The sequence below is a fragment of the Pelobates fuscus genome, chromosome 2 (assembly GCF_036172605.1).
Source record: "Pelobates fuscus isolate aPelFus1 chromosome 2, aPelFus1.pri, whole genome shotgun sequence".
In the NCBI taxonomy this organism is placed as follows: Eukaryota; Metazoa; Chordata; class Amphibia; order Anura; family Pelobatidae; genus Pelobates; species Pelobates fuscus.
This window is the reverse complement of record NC_086318.1, coordinates 141,157,898-141,175,473: the sequence shown is the minus strand read 5'-3', so window position 1 is coordinate 141,175,473 and position 17,576 is coordinate 141,157,898. Positions and strand designations below refer to the sequence as shown.

The following is a 17,576-nucleotide window of genomic DNA, read 5'->3' as shown; positions in this document are numbered from 1 at the left end:
ACGGGCAGAGAATGGGAAAGATAACCTGCCACTAGGGATAGTGAAACCCCCTAATTATTTATTCCTGGGCCTTTACTTCAAGTGATTATACCATTGAGCAGGTTTAGAGATATTAAAGGCAAACATTCCCCATTGCTCGGAACCCTGTTTATTAGGTACAGAGTATATACATTTACAGGAATAATAATGATATCACTTGCCTTCTGAGCTTTGCATCCTGGTCTAACTGTCGTCCCACCTTTCTGATTGCCTTTTGTAGGGTCTTCGAGCTCCTATTTAAAAAAGTCCATTACAAAAAGCAAAAACAAAAAAATAGTTCTAATAAAAAATACCATTGACATGAAAAAATACAACTAACTGATGCAATGACACAAAAACCCTCAAAGCATATATTCATTTCAACACGGTTCTGGAAATATTACTTAGGGATTTTAGTCAATACTGGCTTTAGAAAGTTAGGCAATTAGTAACCGCATATTCCAATTCCATAAATCTGTTAGATTCAGATGGGAGATTCTGCAGGTCAGTGAAGTAAATTGGAACTGGTCAGACTGTAGCCCCATGTAGCTAGAGCGCAGCTAAGTGGAAAAAGGCCTTGACAGGGGTTAGGAGGCGGGCTTAGGAGGAAGTAAGCAAGGGTTGGAATTATGGGTAAGTAGGATTGGCTATTTAAATGAGCAGCCATTTTAGGTGAGTCATTCTAACTTTCTACCTGGTTGAGTTTGTGTTCACCTCGGTGTGCGCGGACTTGCTTGGTCGGATTTCTTTTGTCTCCTCTGCAGGGCCAATGGACGACGTGGAGCGTTTGCTGGAGGGGATCAGGTCGGCAGCACGGCATCAGGGTGTGGACTGGCTACGGGTACAGCTTGGCCCTGCCCTGGCGGAGGCGGCGTATCGGGACGGCGATGGCGGGAGACCGGTCCGGGCCCGGAGGCCCCCGAGGAGGCTAAGCCCGGGCGCGGGGCCCGGTGAAGTTGTCCCCGGAAGCAGTGGAGTTTCGGTTGCGACCGGCAGCAGGCCCGGGAGCCGCGTGGTCGAGGCCTTGCCTCCCCGCGTGCGGCCGGAGCCTCGGATGAGCACTCGGCGGCAGAAGGATGTCGTGGACGGGGGCGCTGCTGCTTTCGGGTCAGAGGTGGCCGGGCGGCCCCCTGGTGGTGCGGGACCCACGGAGGGGAGGTCTAGGAGGGCTTCCCCCCCATCGGAGAGTGACGATGATGATGATGAGGCTGGATCCGGGAGACCGCATGGCCGGCCTAGGAGGCAACAGGCAAGTGCAGAGGGCTCCGGCCGGGGCCCTCTTGGCGGGAAGGTCGCTAGGGGGAGCTCTGCCACAGAGGGGGGCAGGAGTAGGCCGGTGGAGGGCGCCCAGGCCATAGTCGTAAGGGGGGAGGGTCCTGGGGCCCCTAAGCGTAAATGTGGTTCGAAAGGAGTGAGTTCCAAGGGCGGTGGGGGTTCTCGGGATGCGGCCAGGTCAGAGAGCGGGTCCCCCGAAGGGGTGGTGGGTAGGTCTGGGCCGACGGGGTCTGGTAAGCATGGGGGAAAAGGTAAGGGGGCAGTGGCGGTGGGTGCGGGAAAGGGGGTTCCGGAGGTAGTTAGGCAGAGGGATAGGGGAGGCCGGGGACTGGGATCCTCCGTAGTGGTTGGGCGGCGGGGGGGCCCGGGTTCTGGGAGTAGTAGCGGCAGTCCCTCGCCCGTTAGATCTCTGGGGTCCCGGGATGCGCGGGGGAGGTCGGGTCGGCACTGCTCCCCCTCGGACAGCTCGGCAGGGGAAGGTGCGGCAGCCCCTAGGTATGGTCGGCAGGGGCGGCCTGCTGGTAGAGACGGGAGGAGTCGTAGCCCCAGGGGTTCCCAGGTGCCACGTGGTGGTAGAGGTCAGCGGGAGGCTTCGGTGCAGAGCAGGCGCTCCTGGGGTCGTGACGGGAGGGGTATTGATGTCCGTTACACCCTACCCAGGACTTCTTCTCCTTGTCCTAGATCTCGGAGCCGTTCTGCCTCCTCGCAGGCTGGTCACCGGGTGGGCTCCCCGGTCGGCGAGACAGCGGCGGAAGTTCCTCTTCCTGGACGTCGGGCGATCTGCACTGCAGCCCCCACCGTTCCGGTGTCGGGGGGCTTGGCCGGTGAGTCCAGTGGGTCACTACACTCTAGCGCTTTAGTTACCACACTTCAGGCACTACTCCACTCATTAGGGGCGGGGGGTGACACTAGCGGCATTGGTCAGGTGTGGGCTCCGGGTGCTGTGGCTACGGGCTCTCGGGTCGGGAATTCCACAGGGCCTAGTTCGGGCGGGGACATGGTGGTGCCGCAGGAAGTAGGGGAGGCGGGGAGTGAGCGGGCTGAGTTGACTGGGGGTATCCCCGACGCGGCTAGGCAGCACGCGTATGTATCTTTTGCGGGCCCGCTGGGGGTTCATTTGAAACAGGACGTAAAGGATAAGATATGGAAGGGTGAATTCTGTGAGATCTTCTCCCTCCTCCCATTAGAGGACTTTATAGACCTCAAAGAGGAGGATAAGAAGGACGAGAAGAAGGAGGAGGAGGAGAAGAGGAAGCGGTATCGCAAGATTCCGAAGTCCTTTGGTAATTGGTTGAGGGCCTTTTGCGTGCTGGCTAGCGTGCTCGGCGAGAAATCGCCGGGGTTATGCTCATCTCTGTTTTGCTATTTGGATGGCATTTGGGAAGCGTACCGGACTTACGGGGGGTTGGCGTGGTGGCGGTATGACGAGCAGTTTAGGCAGCGGCTGGCGGCTAACCCGGGTATGCGGTGGGACCAAATGGACCTGCCGCTCTGGATGAAGCTGATGATGGCGCAAAAGGCGCAGCCCTTTCAGAACTCGGCCGGCGCTAGGGGGCAGTCCGCCTCGTTGGCCACCTTACCAAAGGGCTTATGTTGGCTCTATAATGAGGGCCAATGCAAATGGGGGGCCACCTGTCGTTTCAAGCACGGGTGCTCCGGCTGCGGAGGCGCTCATGGGCTCAACCGCTGCTTCAAGAAGGGTAAGTCCGGTGGCGCCGGTGCGGCTGTCGCGGCCGGGGGAGGGGGTGCATCCGCTTCCCCTGGGCTTAACCCCAGTGAGGCTAAGCGCGATGGAGCCGTGGCTAAGCCGCTACGATAACAGGGCGGATGCTGCTGTGCTCCTGGCGGGTTTTGCGACGGGGTTTTTTATTCCGTTTCAGGAGCGGGAGGGGGGATCGGGGAGGCTGCGCAACCTGAAGTCTGTGGCTGACTTCCCGGACGTGGTTAGGGAAAAGCTGGGCAAAGAAGTCGGGCTGGGCCGCATGGCGGGCCCGTTCGCAGTGCCTCCGCTGGAAGGCCTGCGGATTTCCCCACTTGGGGTGGTTCCCAAGAAGGAGCCGGGTAAATTTAGACTCATTCACCATCTCTCGTACCCGAAAGGGGAGTCGGTGAATGACGGTATTCATAAGAACTTGTGCTCGGTGTCATATGCATCTTTCGACCTGGCGGTCGATCTGGTCCGGCGGGCCGGGCGTGGGGCTCTGATGGCGAAAGTGGACATTGAGGCCGCGTTTCGGCTGCTGCCGGTCCATCGGGACTGTCATCACCTACTGGGGTGTTTCTTCGAAGGGGCCTACTTCGTGGACTTGTGCCTGCCCATGGGTTGTTCCATTTCGTGCTCCTATTTTGAGAAATTTAGCACTTTTCTCTAATGGGTGGTACGGGTGGAAGCGGGGAATCGTTTTATTGTGCATTATCTGGATGATTTTCTGTGTGTGGGGCCGGCTGATTCCTTGGATTGCCTGCGCCTGCTGCGGACGGTTGAGTGGGTGGCGGGCCACTTCGGGGTTCCGTTGGCGGCGGATAAAACTGAAGGCCCGACCACGTGTCTGAGTTTCCTGGGTCTGGAGATTGACTCTGGGTTGGGCGAATGTCGGCTGCCCCGGGATAAGCTGGAAAGGCTTCGAGGGGCGGTGGCTGCTGTGGCCGGGGCGCACAAGGTTACTCTGCGGCAGCTCCAGTCTTTGATTGGGCTGCTCAATTTTGCGTGTCGGGTCATTCCAATGGGAAGGGTCTTCAGTCGCAGTTTGTCGGCCGCTACCGCGGGGGTTCGGTCCCCGCACCATTTCATCCGGGTGTCGGCGGCCATGAGAGCGGACTTGGGCATCTGGGATGCCTTCTTGCGGGACTTTAACGGGACGGTGTTGTTCCGACAGGAGGGCCAGTCGTCGGCCGAGCTTGAGCTTTTCACGGATGCATCGGGCAGTGTGGGCTTTGGGGCATATTTTGGTGGCTGCTGGTGTGCGGAGAGGTGGCCGGACTCTTGGGGTTCGAGCCCTCTTATGCGCAACTTGGCTTTCCTTGAGTTGTTCCCGTTGGTCGTTGCGATGGCACTGTGGGGCGACGGGCTGCGCGATCGGAAAGTGGTCTTTTTCTCGGATAACATGGCAGTGGTTCACGCGGTGAATCGTCAATCTGCGGCCTCGAGGCCGGTGGTTAAGCTGCTTAGGCGACTGGTATTGCTGTGTATATCTCGGAATGTTGTTTTTCGCGCGCGCCATGTTCCCGGCTATTTGAATGAGGTGGCTGATGCTCTGTCTCATATTCAGTGGTCCCGATTCTGGCTGGTGGTGCCGGGGGCATCGAAGGAAGGGCAGGCTTGCCCGGACGAGATTTGGCAGCTGGGAGCATCCTGCTTGGAGGACTTGTGAAGGCTTCTCTGGCACCGGCCACTTGGGCCTTGTACAGTAAGGTTTGGGGCTTGTGGGAGCGGTCGCTGGACGGGTTGGCCATGGACGACGGGGATGCCCTGCGGGATGCTTTCCTGTGGTACACCTGTCAGTTGCTGGCAAAAGGGGCGTCGCCTGCCATGGTGGACAGGTCCATGGCGGCAATGGCATTTTGGTTTAGGTGGCATGGGAAGGAGGACTTTACCAAGACCTTCGTCATCAGGCAAGCCCTGAAGGGTTATCGCAAGGGACGCAGGTCGCCGGATACCAGGCGCCCGGTGTCGGTTCAGCTACTGGGGGATTTGGTGGGTCTATTGCCTGAGATCTGTTTCGATGGGTTCGAGGCTTCGCTGTTCAAGGTGGCGTTTATTTTGGCGTTTTTTGGGGCATTCTGAATTGGGGAATTGGTGAGCGCTAATAAGATGGTGCAGGGGGGCCTGCAATTTTCGGGGGTTCGTGTCTTGGATGGGAAAGTGGTGGTGCACCTTGGCAGATCCAAAACGGACGTCCGCGGCGTGGGCCGGGACGTGGCACTGGGGGCCTTGCCGGGCTCGGCTTTGTGCCCGTTGGCTGCTACGGCGGAGTACCTGGCGCGGAGGCCAGCGATGGGGGGTTCCTTGTTGGTGCATGCCGACGGATCGTCCCTTTCTCGTTTCCAGTTCACGAAAGTTTTTCGGTTGGGCTTGGGCAAATTAGGGCTTCGTGCTGAACGATTTGGAACGCACTCGTTCCGTATTGGGGCGGCCACGGAGGCGGCTCGGTTGGGATTGGGGGACGAGGTGGTGAAGCGGATCGGGAGGTGGGAATCGGTAAGATTCCGTTCCTATGTCCGGTTGGGTCTGTTGGAGTAATGGACTTGGGGACCGTTTTATGCCAAAAAAAAAAAAATAGACTTGTAACTGGCTATATTGAAATGGTTCACTGTGTTGTTTGGGCTGGGGTGGGGGTCTCTGTCGGACTTCCCTCATCATTTGTTTTTTCCCCCCCAGGGCGTGAGGCATGGATCGTGGGCCATTCGTTTGTCTTCTGGGCCGAGAGGAGGGCCGCAGCTCGAGCGCGAGGCCAGCAGCTGGGTTTTCCGAGAGGCCAGTTGGCAGTTCGTTGGTTTGGGTATCGCGGATTTTGCTGGATTTTGCTGGGGGGATGTTTGTGGTACACTGTTTGGGATGCTGGCTGCAGGATACACGCCAGACTTGCTGGTCCTGCATATTGGGGGTAATGACCTGGGCCTTACGCCGCAACGCCGGCTGGTGAAGTGGATGAAGCAGGACATCAATAAGTTGAGGGGCCTGCTTCCGGGGGTCATGTTGGTCTGGTCGGAGATTGTCCCGCGGCGCCGGTGGCGGCACGCTCGGTATCCGGTGGCTATGGATAGGTGCAGAAAGAAAGTGAATAGCTTGATGGCAAGCTTTGTCCGGAAGGTAGGGGGTGTGGTGGTAAGGCACCTTGAGCTGGAGGAAGGGTTGCCAGGATACTACCGCTCGGATGGTGTTCACCTCTCGGATGTGGGTTTGGACCTGCTCAACTTGGGTTGGCAGGATGGTATACGGATGGCTCTGTTTCTTCGGGGTGGCGGAGCTCAGACAGCTTAAGGGGTCAAGGTCTGAGCTTGTGGCGGGACGGGGAGCTGAAGGAGAGGAAATAGGCTCCCCTGGATGAACGTGAGGTGGAATAAACAGATTGTGGTCATCGGTGGTTGAGAGGTTTCGAGTCCTGGAGGTGGCTCAGAACCTGGTGGGGCAGGGGTATCCGGGTATACCCCTGCCGTGGTTAATGGATGGTTGGCACTTTGGAATGTTGGTGTATGTTATAAATATGTATATGTGTTATTATATGGGGGTCATTGCCTTTTGTATGGTAGCCGAAGGAACAGGATGCGAGGGGGCGGAGTATGGGGGGCAATGACCCATGTTTATCTGTTAATTTATTATCGTTATTATTATTATTATTATTATTATTATTATTATTATTATTATTATTATTATTATTAATATTATTATTAATTATTGGTTAATAAAGCTGTGGACAAATTTCCCCATATTACTTAGTGTCTGTGTGTTATTGGGTTAGGATATGGGGGTGGTTTGTCCTGGATTCCGACTGCCTAAATGGCGACTATACACCTGTCATGTAGCCCCATGTAGCTAGAGCGCAGCTAAGCGGAAAAAGGCCTTGACAGGGGTTAGGAGGCGGGCTTAGGAGGAAGTAAGCAAGGGTTGGAATTATGGGTAAGTAGGATTGGCTATTTAAATGAGCAGCCATTTTAGGTGAGTCATTCTAACTTTCTACCTGGTTGAGTTTGTCCCACCCACCCTCCCTTTGTTTGTTATGTGTTTATTTAACCCGTTTCTTTCACAGCGGCGGGACGGGGAGCTGAAGGAGAGGAAATAGGCTCCCCTGGATGAACGTGAGGTGGAATAAACAGATTGTGGTCATCGGTGGTTGAGAGGTTTCGAGTCCTGGAGGTGGCTCAGAACCTGGTGGGGCAGGGGTATCCGGGTATACCCCTGCCGTGGTTAATGGATGGTTGGCACTTTGGAATGTTGGTGTATGTTATAAATATGTATATGTGTTTTTATATGGGGGTCATTGCCTTTTGTATGGTAGCCGAAGGAACAGAATGCGAGGGGGCGGAGTATGGGGGGCAATGACCCATGTTTATCTGTTAATTTATTATCGTTATTATTATTATTATTATTATTATTAATATTATTATTAATTATTGGTTAATAAAGCTGTGGACAAATTTCCCCATATTACTTAGTGTCTGTGTGTTATTGGGTTAGGATATGGGGGTGGTTTGTCCTGGATTCCGACTGCCCAAATGGCGACTATACACCTGTCATGAATATAACTGTCAGCAATGCTGCATTCAAAAATATGCTCGGGTTATACAGAGTTATAAAATGTGCTAGAAAACATTCTTGTATTTTGACACAGGCACTTATATGTAGACAATGGTGTCAGTGCCAACATTTTTGGCACCAACAATCACACCACAGGCAAATTCACTTATTTAGTAAAAATTAAAAAAAATAACATTCATGACAATATCTGCATGACCATATATGTTATCAAGCAGATCTAATTAAGAAGACACTGAATTTACCTTGTAATAAAATATGAAATCTGTATCAACTGCCCTTCAACAATACCCACCCATTTCACTTTCAGATTAGAACACTAATGACATAAATAGGGAATCATTATGCAGCAGCAGGACAGAAAAACCCAACGCTGGAGCTTGCTCTGCACGACTACACTGACCTGACTCCCTCTCTTATCTTCCTGTCAGGATGTTGCAAGGTGACGAGATCTTCCAACTGCACATGTGTGAATCTGTCAGACATGCTAAACAAGCATTTCCAGCATTCCTAGGGATTGTACACTGATTGGTTAGATCAATGTCTCCCCTGGAGTATGTGTAGAGAGCATAAGAAAGAAGAAGTAGACAAATATGAAAAAAAATCATATTTACCTGCTTTTTTCAGCCTGCTGAGCGAGGCAACAGTCTTGTTCAAAGCTAAACTTTTGAATGAGACAGTTGTCTCAAAGTGATGCATGTCCCTTAAAGGCAAACTTTAAAAAAAAAAATAACTTCCCATTTGGTACATTTTACTTTGTTTCCTTAATACCAGTTAAAACACCATACTTACCCATCCAGTCCCTTCGAACATCTTCACATCTAATGGATCTCCATATTTTTCACCATCCATTATGATCAATGAATGACAGGTTGCCATTGCCCCAAGCACATGGTTCCAAGGAAGATTATTTTCAGAAGAAAAATAATACATATCCTGAAAACTGCAAACATTTACAAAAATAAGTTTGAAATGTTATGAGATAGTGAATCGTTTACATATAGTAATAACTTGGGTTACCTTTGTACCAGTAGAAATGGCTGATTTTGTTAGAGTGATATTTATATCTCTCTTTTAGCAAGACTATAAACGTCTAACAGGGTACAAAATATCTGTTTCTTCTATGCATTGACAATTTAAAATGTTAACAGAAAGCTGTATATCTGGGCAAATAATTTTGATCAAGATAATACCCTTACCAAGTAGTTAATTTCACTCATAACATTAGTATTATCTAAAGTTAAATAGAAATGAACTGTCAAGAGAATTGTAATAATACTTACCAGCCCCCTTTTGATGGAAGCATACCATATAAATCTAATACATCTTCTGTCAGAGTACCTGTCTGGAATGAATGGATTAATGAATATAGAAGCATATAAGGAGCTACTGCGCACAATGTTATGAGAACAATACAATGTGGCAAACATAGCAGCCAAGAATAAGATTGTGTAGTGCAATTTGTAAGGACAGTGAGAAATGTGAATTGGACTGCTACACTCACTACAATTGTATCAATGCCACAGTCCTCAACTTTTACCATAGCTCTCAGCTGCAATGGTTTGTGTTGAATTTCCACCAGAGGCATAACTAGAAACCACTGGACCCCAGTGTGAAAATTGCCTGGGCCCCCATGTGTCTCATTCCCACCTGACCTTCCATGTATCTCATCCTCCCACCCTTAGCCCCTTTGTGTGTCTCTTTCTCCTCCCAGCCTTTCCATGTGTCTCATTCTCCCCCTCAACTTCTCAATGAGTCTCATCCTCCACTCCTCCATATGTCTCATCCCCCTATGTGTCTTATCCCCCAGTCCCTCCATATGTCTCATACTGCCTACCAGTTTCTCCATGTGTCTCATTCCCCACCTGCACTTCCATGTGTCGTATTCACCCCCCCAGCTCCTCCATGTGTCTCATCCTACCCCAAGCTCCACCATATGTCTCATCACCCCACCGGACCCTCCATGTCTCTCATTATTCCCCCAGCTCTTCCATGTGTCTCATCCCCGAGACCCCTTGTCTCATCCTCCTTCCCAGCCCCTCCATGTGTCTCATACCCCCTCCAGCCTATCAATGTGTCTCACACCCCTAGCCTCTCCATGTGTCTCATTTGCCCCCCGATCGACTCCATGTGTCTCATTTCCCCATTCCACCATCCCCCTCTCCTCCTGTAACTGCTAATCTCCATGTAGCGTGGTTGAGCAGACCGTGGTACTGGTTTGACAGGAAGTGCTTGTTGTTCCTAATGAGTCCACTCGGTGCACTCGGCCACGTTACATGCAATAACTGTAAGGAGGGGAGCACTGTGCTGTGCACTTTCCTCCTTACAGTCAGCCAGCCACTGCATTTCCAGGCTGGTGAGGCCATGCACAGGCCCTGACATTATGCAGGCCCACCTGTTTGGCCGTGTGCAAGGGTCGACAGGGCAGCTGGGCCCCCTGGGAGCGCTGTCAGCTGTGACCCATGCTACCATGGTAGTTCCGCCACTGAGTTTCACTACTTTAGAATTTGTTCTGATACTGATACAAATCAGTGCATGACATCACTGTCTTACATTATGTGGATATATATAAAAACTACACCTAAATACTACTTTTGAGCAAAATGTGTATACTCAGCTTTAAATGTTGACTGAAATCAATTACTATCCAGAGTTTTTGCATATACTTGTATTCATTACTTAAATTCCTCAGACATGATCATACAGAATGCAAACAAAATGACAAACATCCTTACGTATAGAAATATACTACTCTTTTTTTTCTTCTACAATTTTCACCAAAAGAGCCATCTGGCAATTGTGTGTGTGTGTTTATCATGATATTTGGATTTTATTTCTCTTTTAATTTATGTGATCTAAATACTTTCATAGTACTTTTTGTCTCATGTATTGCTATGCTTTACTTCTATTTGCTCATTTATCTTTCTATGTGTGTGTTATAATAACCTTGATGTGTAACGCTGTGAGTAGTTTTACTATTATTACACAAAATTAAGGTAAACAGGTGTGGAAAATCATGGATGAGCAAAATAAAATAATAGCTTAAAGGACCACTATAGTGCCAGGAAAACATACTTGTTTTCCTGGCACTATAGTGCCCTGAGGGTGCCCCCACCCTCAGGGCCCCCCTCCCGCCGGGCTCTAGGGGGTGGAAGGGTTTAAACTTACCTCTTTCTCCAGCGCCGGGCGGGGGACTCTCCTCCTCCTCTCCTCCTCGGTTGAATGCGCATGCACGGCATGAGCCGCGCGCGCATTCAGCCAGTCTCATGTGAAAATCCCAGTGAGAAGCGCGGAAGCGCCTCTAGCGGCTGTCAATGAGACAGCCACTAGAGGCTGGATTAACCCTATTATAAACATAGCAGTTTCTCTGAAACTGCTATGTTTTTAGAAAAAAAGGGTTAAACCTAGCTGGACCTGGCACCCAGACCACTTCATTAAGCTGAAGTGGTCTGGGTGCCTATAGTGGTTCTTTAACTATATGGAAACATATAAAAGCACCAAACATTGTACATAAAAGAACAAAACTGATCTTGATAAAATGTTTACACTTTAAATAAACACTCCAAGCACCATGGCCACTACAATATTTTTTTTATTGGTTTTATTAGTTTTAGTTTTATTGTTTTCATACAGAGTGGTTATGTTTAACACATTTTATTTGCTATTTTGTGAAACGTTTGATCATAATAATTTTTCATAAGTCAATTATTGAGTTGACAGACTATTATTAGTAATCTAAGTCAAAATCTAGATTGCACATATGCAAATATCTTATTTTGCAGGTTTGCATTTACCTTGTCAAAACAGGCAAGATTCAATTGGCCAGCCACGTTGATCCTCTGAGGGCTGATACAAAAAATTCCCTTTTTCTTCAGCCTTGTCTGAGCATACAGAAGGCCTAGTGTCAGAGCAGCAGGCAGAGCTGCATTCATCGATGCTGTGACCATCAGTAATGACATCATCACAACCTCATGCACAGGTGCCTAATTAAGAGGAAAAAAAAAAACAATTGAGGCAAATCACCATATGAGCCTGACATATCCACTTTCATATAATATACTTTAAAATATTATGTTTCCTTGTTTGTTTGTTTTTTTTGTTTGTTATGTTTTATTTATTCAAATAGCCATCATGGTGGTCATTATAATGATGCATCACAAAGCCCCCTGTTAACCCTGTAGACCTGCTATGAAATGCAAAGTATTTTTTGTAAACTTTTTAAATGAATTGGAATAAGATTTTTTATTACTACTTTCAAATATTTTTTGTGCATACGTGATGAGACTTGAGAAAGATGAATCGCAAGAAAAACGTATTCAATATTGAATATGAATTGTGTTTTTTTTAATTAAAAAAGTGAACATGCAAAAAGTTCAGACATGAACATTAATATTATGTACCATTCTGTTTTAGCTGCCCATGAAGCTATGTGGGACTAACTATGAGAAAGAGAAGCCAAAGGATGATTAGAAACCAAGGAATTACTTCAGAAGGACATTTCAAAAATGAATATTTTCCAAATTAATTGCAGGAAAAAAAAGTGCAACAGTATTTTGTGGAAACAATTTCTATCCATGCTCGTACACTGCCTGGCCAAAAAAAAAGTTGCCACCAAAAAAAAAAAAAAGGTCACACACTCTAATAATTTGCTGGACCACCTTTAGCTTTGATTACGGCACGCATTCGCTGTGGCATTGTTTCGATAAGTTTCTGCAATGTCACAAGATTTATTTCCATCCAGTGTTACATTAATTTTTCACGAAGATCTTGTATTGATGATGGGGGAGTCGGACCACTGCACAAAGCCTTCTCCAGCACTTCCCAAAGATTGTGAAGAATTGTGTCCAGACGACTCTGTGGTGGCCAATCCATGTGTGAAAATGATGTCTAATGTTTCCTGAACCACTCTTTCACAATTTGAGCCCGATGAATACTGGCATTGTCATCTTGGAATCTTCCCGTGCCATCAGGGAAGAAAAAAATCCATTGATGGAATAACCTGTTCATTCAGTATATTCAGGTAGTCAGCTGACTTCATTCGTTGGGCACATAATGTTGCTGAACCTAGACCTTACCAACTACAGCAACCCCAGATCATAGCACTGCCCCCACAGGCTTGTACAGTACGCAGTACTGTACAGTCAGGATTTTTTCCGACCACATTATTTACTCAAAAACGATGGTTCCCCACTATCCTTCCAGTTTTTAATAATGCGTTGGACAGCTCTTAACCCAATTTTAGTAGTTTCTGCAATCTCCTTAAATTTTTTCTCTGCTTGATGCATGCCAATGATTTGGCGCTTCTCAAACAGACTAACATATTTTCCACACGACCAGGGGATGTGTCTTTTGACATGGTTGTTTAAGAAATGAGAAGCTACTTGTTGCATAAGTTGGGGTTAAATAACTTGTTGCCAGCTGAAAGATAATCGCCCATGCAGTAACTATCCAATAGGAGGCTCTCACCTATTTGCTTCGTTAAAACCAGGTGGCGATATTTTTTGGGGCAGGCAGTGTATTATTATTATTTACAAAGCCTCCATAGCGCCTCATGGGTACAATTGGTACTAATAAAAAGACACAGTACAATATAATTAAGAGACAATTAAATTTTTTAATTTAACAATCTAGACTGATAGGAGGGTTGAGAAACAGGAGGTAGGAACTTTAAGGGTGAGAATTATTTTAATACAGAGTGAGAGGAGGGGGTATAATGGGTTAGAGGAATGCATTAATTACTGAGTTGAGTACTAGTTTTCAGTGGACAATAATGTCTTTAGAGATCGTATAAAGGAAGGCAGACTAGGGTAAAGTCTGACAGTGTGGGGAAGTGCATTCCAGAGGGTTGGTGCTGCAGAAGAGAAGTCTTGCAGTTTAGCATGGAAAGAGGTAGAAGATGCAAGTAACCGGTAGGCAAGTAACCGGCTAAGGTGGATTAGCCTAGCAGAGGCACTTAGGATAGACTGATGGTGAATTGCTTAGTGGTGTCAGTGTTCAGAAATGGACACATTTTGGAAAGATTGCATAAATGGTTGGTTGGAGATCCAAGAAAGATTGGAGTCAAGTGTAATTCCAAGGCAGAAGATTTGGTGTAATTGGGAGATAATTTGCCATCAACAGAGAGAGAAAAAAACAGAAATTATAGTAGAATTAAGGGGGGGGGGGGGGATTTTAAGGAGCTCAGTCTTGAATATGTTTAATTTGAGATGGCGGAAAGCCATTAGGGAAGAAATGCCAGATAAGCCGTCATTGATGTGAGAAAGGAGAGATAAGGGATGGAGATGGAGATCCCAGTTTCATTGGCATAAGGGTCATCTTTGAAGCCATAGCTGCAGATAAGTTTACCCAATGATGAGATATAAATGTAGGAGAGTAGAGGACCCAAGACAGAGCCTTGAGATACTCCAATTGATAGAGGCATGGAAGAGAAGGAGTTACCAGCAAATGACACAGAAAATGACCTGTTGGAAAGATATAAGATATGGATCCAAGAGACAGCAATATCACAGAGACTACCTTTTCTATATAGCCTTTACCAGTACCACTGGAAGGCTGTTCCAAGTATCTACTACCTTTCCAATATCACTGTTGCCTTCTTCTGTTATCGATACCTCAGATGGCCTGCCAGTGGAAGTAAAAGATGCTAACAGGGATATAGTAAGGGTAGTAGATCCATGGAACAACCTTCCAATAGAAGTAGAGGAGGCTAGCAGTAATATAGAAAGCATAGTAGATAGCTGAAACAGCCTTTCAGCTCCATGTGTATTGAACATATGTGATAAAGACAGGATAGCAAATTAGGGAGCTGTCTTCTAAACAGCTGAACAATCCGTATTAAGAAAAGCCATTTTTTAAAACCTTTTTAGCTTTCAGGCAACTGTTAAGTACTTACCCTTATGTGAGATTGCCATTTTAAGGATACCAAATTAGGGAGCTAGCTACTAAAAGGAATAGTTTCCTAATTTGGTACAATTACTTATAGCAATCCCACGTAAGGATACCAAATTAAGGAGCTCTATATTTAAACAACTGAAAAGTGAACATTAAGGAATAAAAGTGCTTTTCTTATTTGCGCTGTTTCAGTTGCTTACTAGATATAAACAAGTCCCTAATTTGGTATCCTTAATTATGGTAATCCCATGCCAACTATCTACTTAGCTAAAAGATCAAAAATATGAAAAGAGACATTTTACTAATTTTGCGGTTTCTGTTTCTTAGTATGTAGGACACTAACTCGGTAATCTTAAGGATTCAAAATGAGGGACTTATTTACTAAACAAGATCAAAATAATTTTTTTTATCTTATTTTTTTTTATTAATTTTGATCTTTCAGGTAGCTGCTTTATAGATAGTTCCCTAATTTGGTATCCTCATGTGGGATTACTATTTTAGGGACACTAAATTAGTGAGCTATCTGCTAAAAAAATGCCTTAATTTGGTATCCTTTGGAATAATGTAAATAATGTCATCCACATTGTGCTTTGTTTCTGAAATTTTTCTTCATTTTATTTTTTTCTGAAATCTATAATTCCCAAATTTTGATTACCCAAAATTTGCAAATAACAAATTGGAATTAAAGTAAACACAATTTTTGGCCTATGTTTAATTTTTAGAATCAACACTTTAGCAATGCTGATATAACTTACCTGATGTACTGTATAGATAACTGCTGTGTAGACAACTGCAGTCATTGAAATTACCACGAGCCCAATTAGAAACCTAATAGCTTGCTTGTGCAGTTTAACATTTATTGGCTTGTTATACAAAATGGCTCTCACAAGGTCACCTTTTGCTGTGTTGAAACCTATATAAAAGAAAGAAAAAAACAGATTTACTTACTTTTCACTATAATTAAGATGAAATTGTGTACAAAGCATTGACAGAGAATTGAGGCTATAAATTTAATGTCCCCCGTCACCCTGGACTGGACTGGACTGTGTGCATAGGATCTGTGTGCTATTCGGTACTTGTGTGCGCTCAGATCCCAGCTATCTGGGGATGGGTTACATGTATATATTTTATGTGACAAATGTAATATTATGTATTTTATTGTATTTTAGTGTTTTACTGTAACCATGTGGTTAATGAAGTCTGCCTCTATCCCTGGATATAATTGGATTATTTTCCCCATTGTCTCCAGGATAGAGGGCTCTGTAAAACCGGTTTGGGCCAGATAGCCATGCTGCCAGCCAAGCCCCAAAAGATACTTTACTAACTTCTGAACCCCTGGTCTGATTCATGCCATTTTTTGATATGTTGTTCCCCTGAATGGATTGTTTGTGAATATATAATTTTTATGTGAATTTTATGTATATTTAGAAGTTATGAATATGGTGTAAAACTGTATTTTTACTGTCTGTGATAATTATGTTAAACCATTGTGTAACATAATTATATCACAGGCACAGGGGAGGATTTTGTGTGTAATTGCTGGGAGTGTTTTCTGTAATGTACGTGTGTGATTGGTTGTTTTGTAATGCCCTGTGGGTGGTCCTATCTAAGGGGATCCTGCATAAAAGAATGTTCTTTTGTTGCCAATAAAACAGAATGACTTGACCCTCTAACTTGCAGCCTTGACTCATGTTTGTAGGGGACAGCTATAATCACTACAAGGATTGCTATGCTCTTCCTACTCCCTTAGCTACTGAGCACTTGTAAGAGCTCTTGTTCCTGATCCTGCTTCGCTCTACAGAAGGAAGAGGTTCCCCTACTGGAACCTGGAGCCTGGTCATAGGTCCAGGGCACAGAGCAGACGGCGAGATACCAGCCCAGCAGCGGTGGTTCGTGGAGTCTGCAGTACTTATGGTGGCTACGCAGTAGTTATGGTGTCTATGGTGCTGATGGTCCTTTGGTGAGCGCTAGGAGCATCCTTTTCTACGGTCCAACTTCCTGCCAGCCTGGAGGCAACCGTAACATGCACATACTCACATTCATATACATATACATACACATACATATTAAACCTCTGCTCATCTTAAATACTTACGTAAACTGATATCTTTACATTTCAATGCAATTAATTTACAATTCGGTGTATATCACATTAACTGCAACATTTATGCTTATACTTGTACAAGACACTCAAAAATGGTGCTTCATGTCACATAATGTGTTATTCATAAAACTATAATAATGAGCAGCCAATCAGAAACACAAGTTTAATAATAGCTGAGAATTAGACTTGGAGAATTTTTTGGACCAAACTGCTATTTGTCTAAACTTGGATCGATCCGGTGATTGGTAAACTCCCAGCCAAAATGTACCCAAATCAGAAACAAACATACAATGGCCAAGCATGTTTGTTTTGCATAGTGATTCTGGATTCAAATAGTGGCGCTAAAAAAGGAGAGGATTGATGGACAAAACAGATGATTGCTGGCAAGGGGACAGTCACAATATTGTTTTTATTCATAGATCAAGTGAAAAGTGAGCAATATAGTACATGACTATAAATATGGATTGTTTTACTGATCCTCCTTTTTCCCTTCTGTTGGTTACCTTTCTTCATTTAATCTGTGAGGCAAATGGTAGGAAAATGCTAGTTTCAGTGTACTTCAAAAAATACACAATATATTATGTTTTGTATCTATCATTTGCAGTCCAATGATTTGTGTGCCCTTTTGGTTTCGTCTGTTTCAGTTTCCCAATCAGTTTTTTTGTTACCGAAATTCTGCCAATCAAAACCAACATATGATTCAAATTTGGGCATCCCATAGAATGTTGTACTTTCAGGAAAAATGGTTTAACTGAATTATCTTGCAATGCATAAGTTTACTTAGAGAAATGTGTTAGTAAAATAATATTAGATCTCACCAGTCTGTAGCACCACAGCTTTAACTAAATCCTGGCCATGTGACTTTGTCTGAATAACTTGGGTTCCACAGAATAAGATATGCCTCTTGTAGTCATCACCGCTATATTTTTTCCATGGAGCACAGTTGTCTAGTTGTGGGAGTGGAGTCTTTGTCACTGGAATACTTTCTCCTAAAAACAAAATTATATGAGGAGAGGATGCTATAAATCGAAGTCC

General features: G+C 46.0%; 1 protein-coding gene across 1 annotated transcript in view; it reads right to left on the bottom strand.

Annotated features, from left to right (window-relative positions):
* The window catches only part of LOC134586877 (probable cation-transporting ATPase 13A5), a 145,596-nt gene that overhangs the window by 46,781 nt on the left and 81,239 nt on the right, over positions 1-17,576 (bottom strand). The window contains exons 10-15 of the mRNA XM_063442780.1: positions 17,360-17,530; positions 15,193-15,350; positions 11,341-11,529; positions 8,830-8,891; positions 8,339-8,489; positions 201-272 (exon numbers count right to left, since the gene is read on the bottom strand). Coding sequence (XP_063298850.1) covers positions 201-272; positions 8,339-8,489; positions 8,830-8,891; positions 11,341-11,529; positions 15,193-15,350; positions 17,360-17,530 — 803 coding nt within the window. The remainder of the gene's footprint in view (positions 1-200; positions 273-8,338; positions 8,490-8,829; positions 8,892-11,340; positions 11,530-15,192; positions 15,351-17,359; positions 17,531-17,576) is intronic.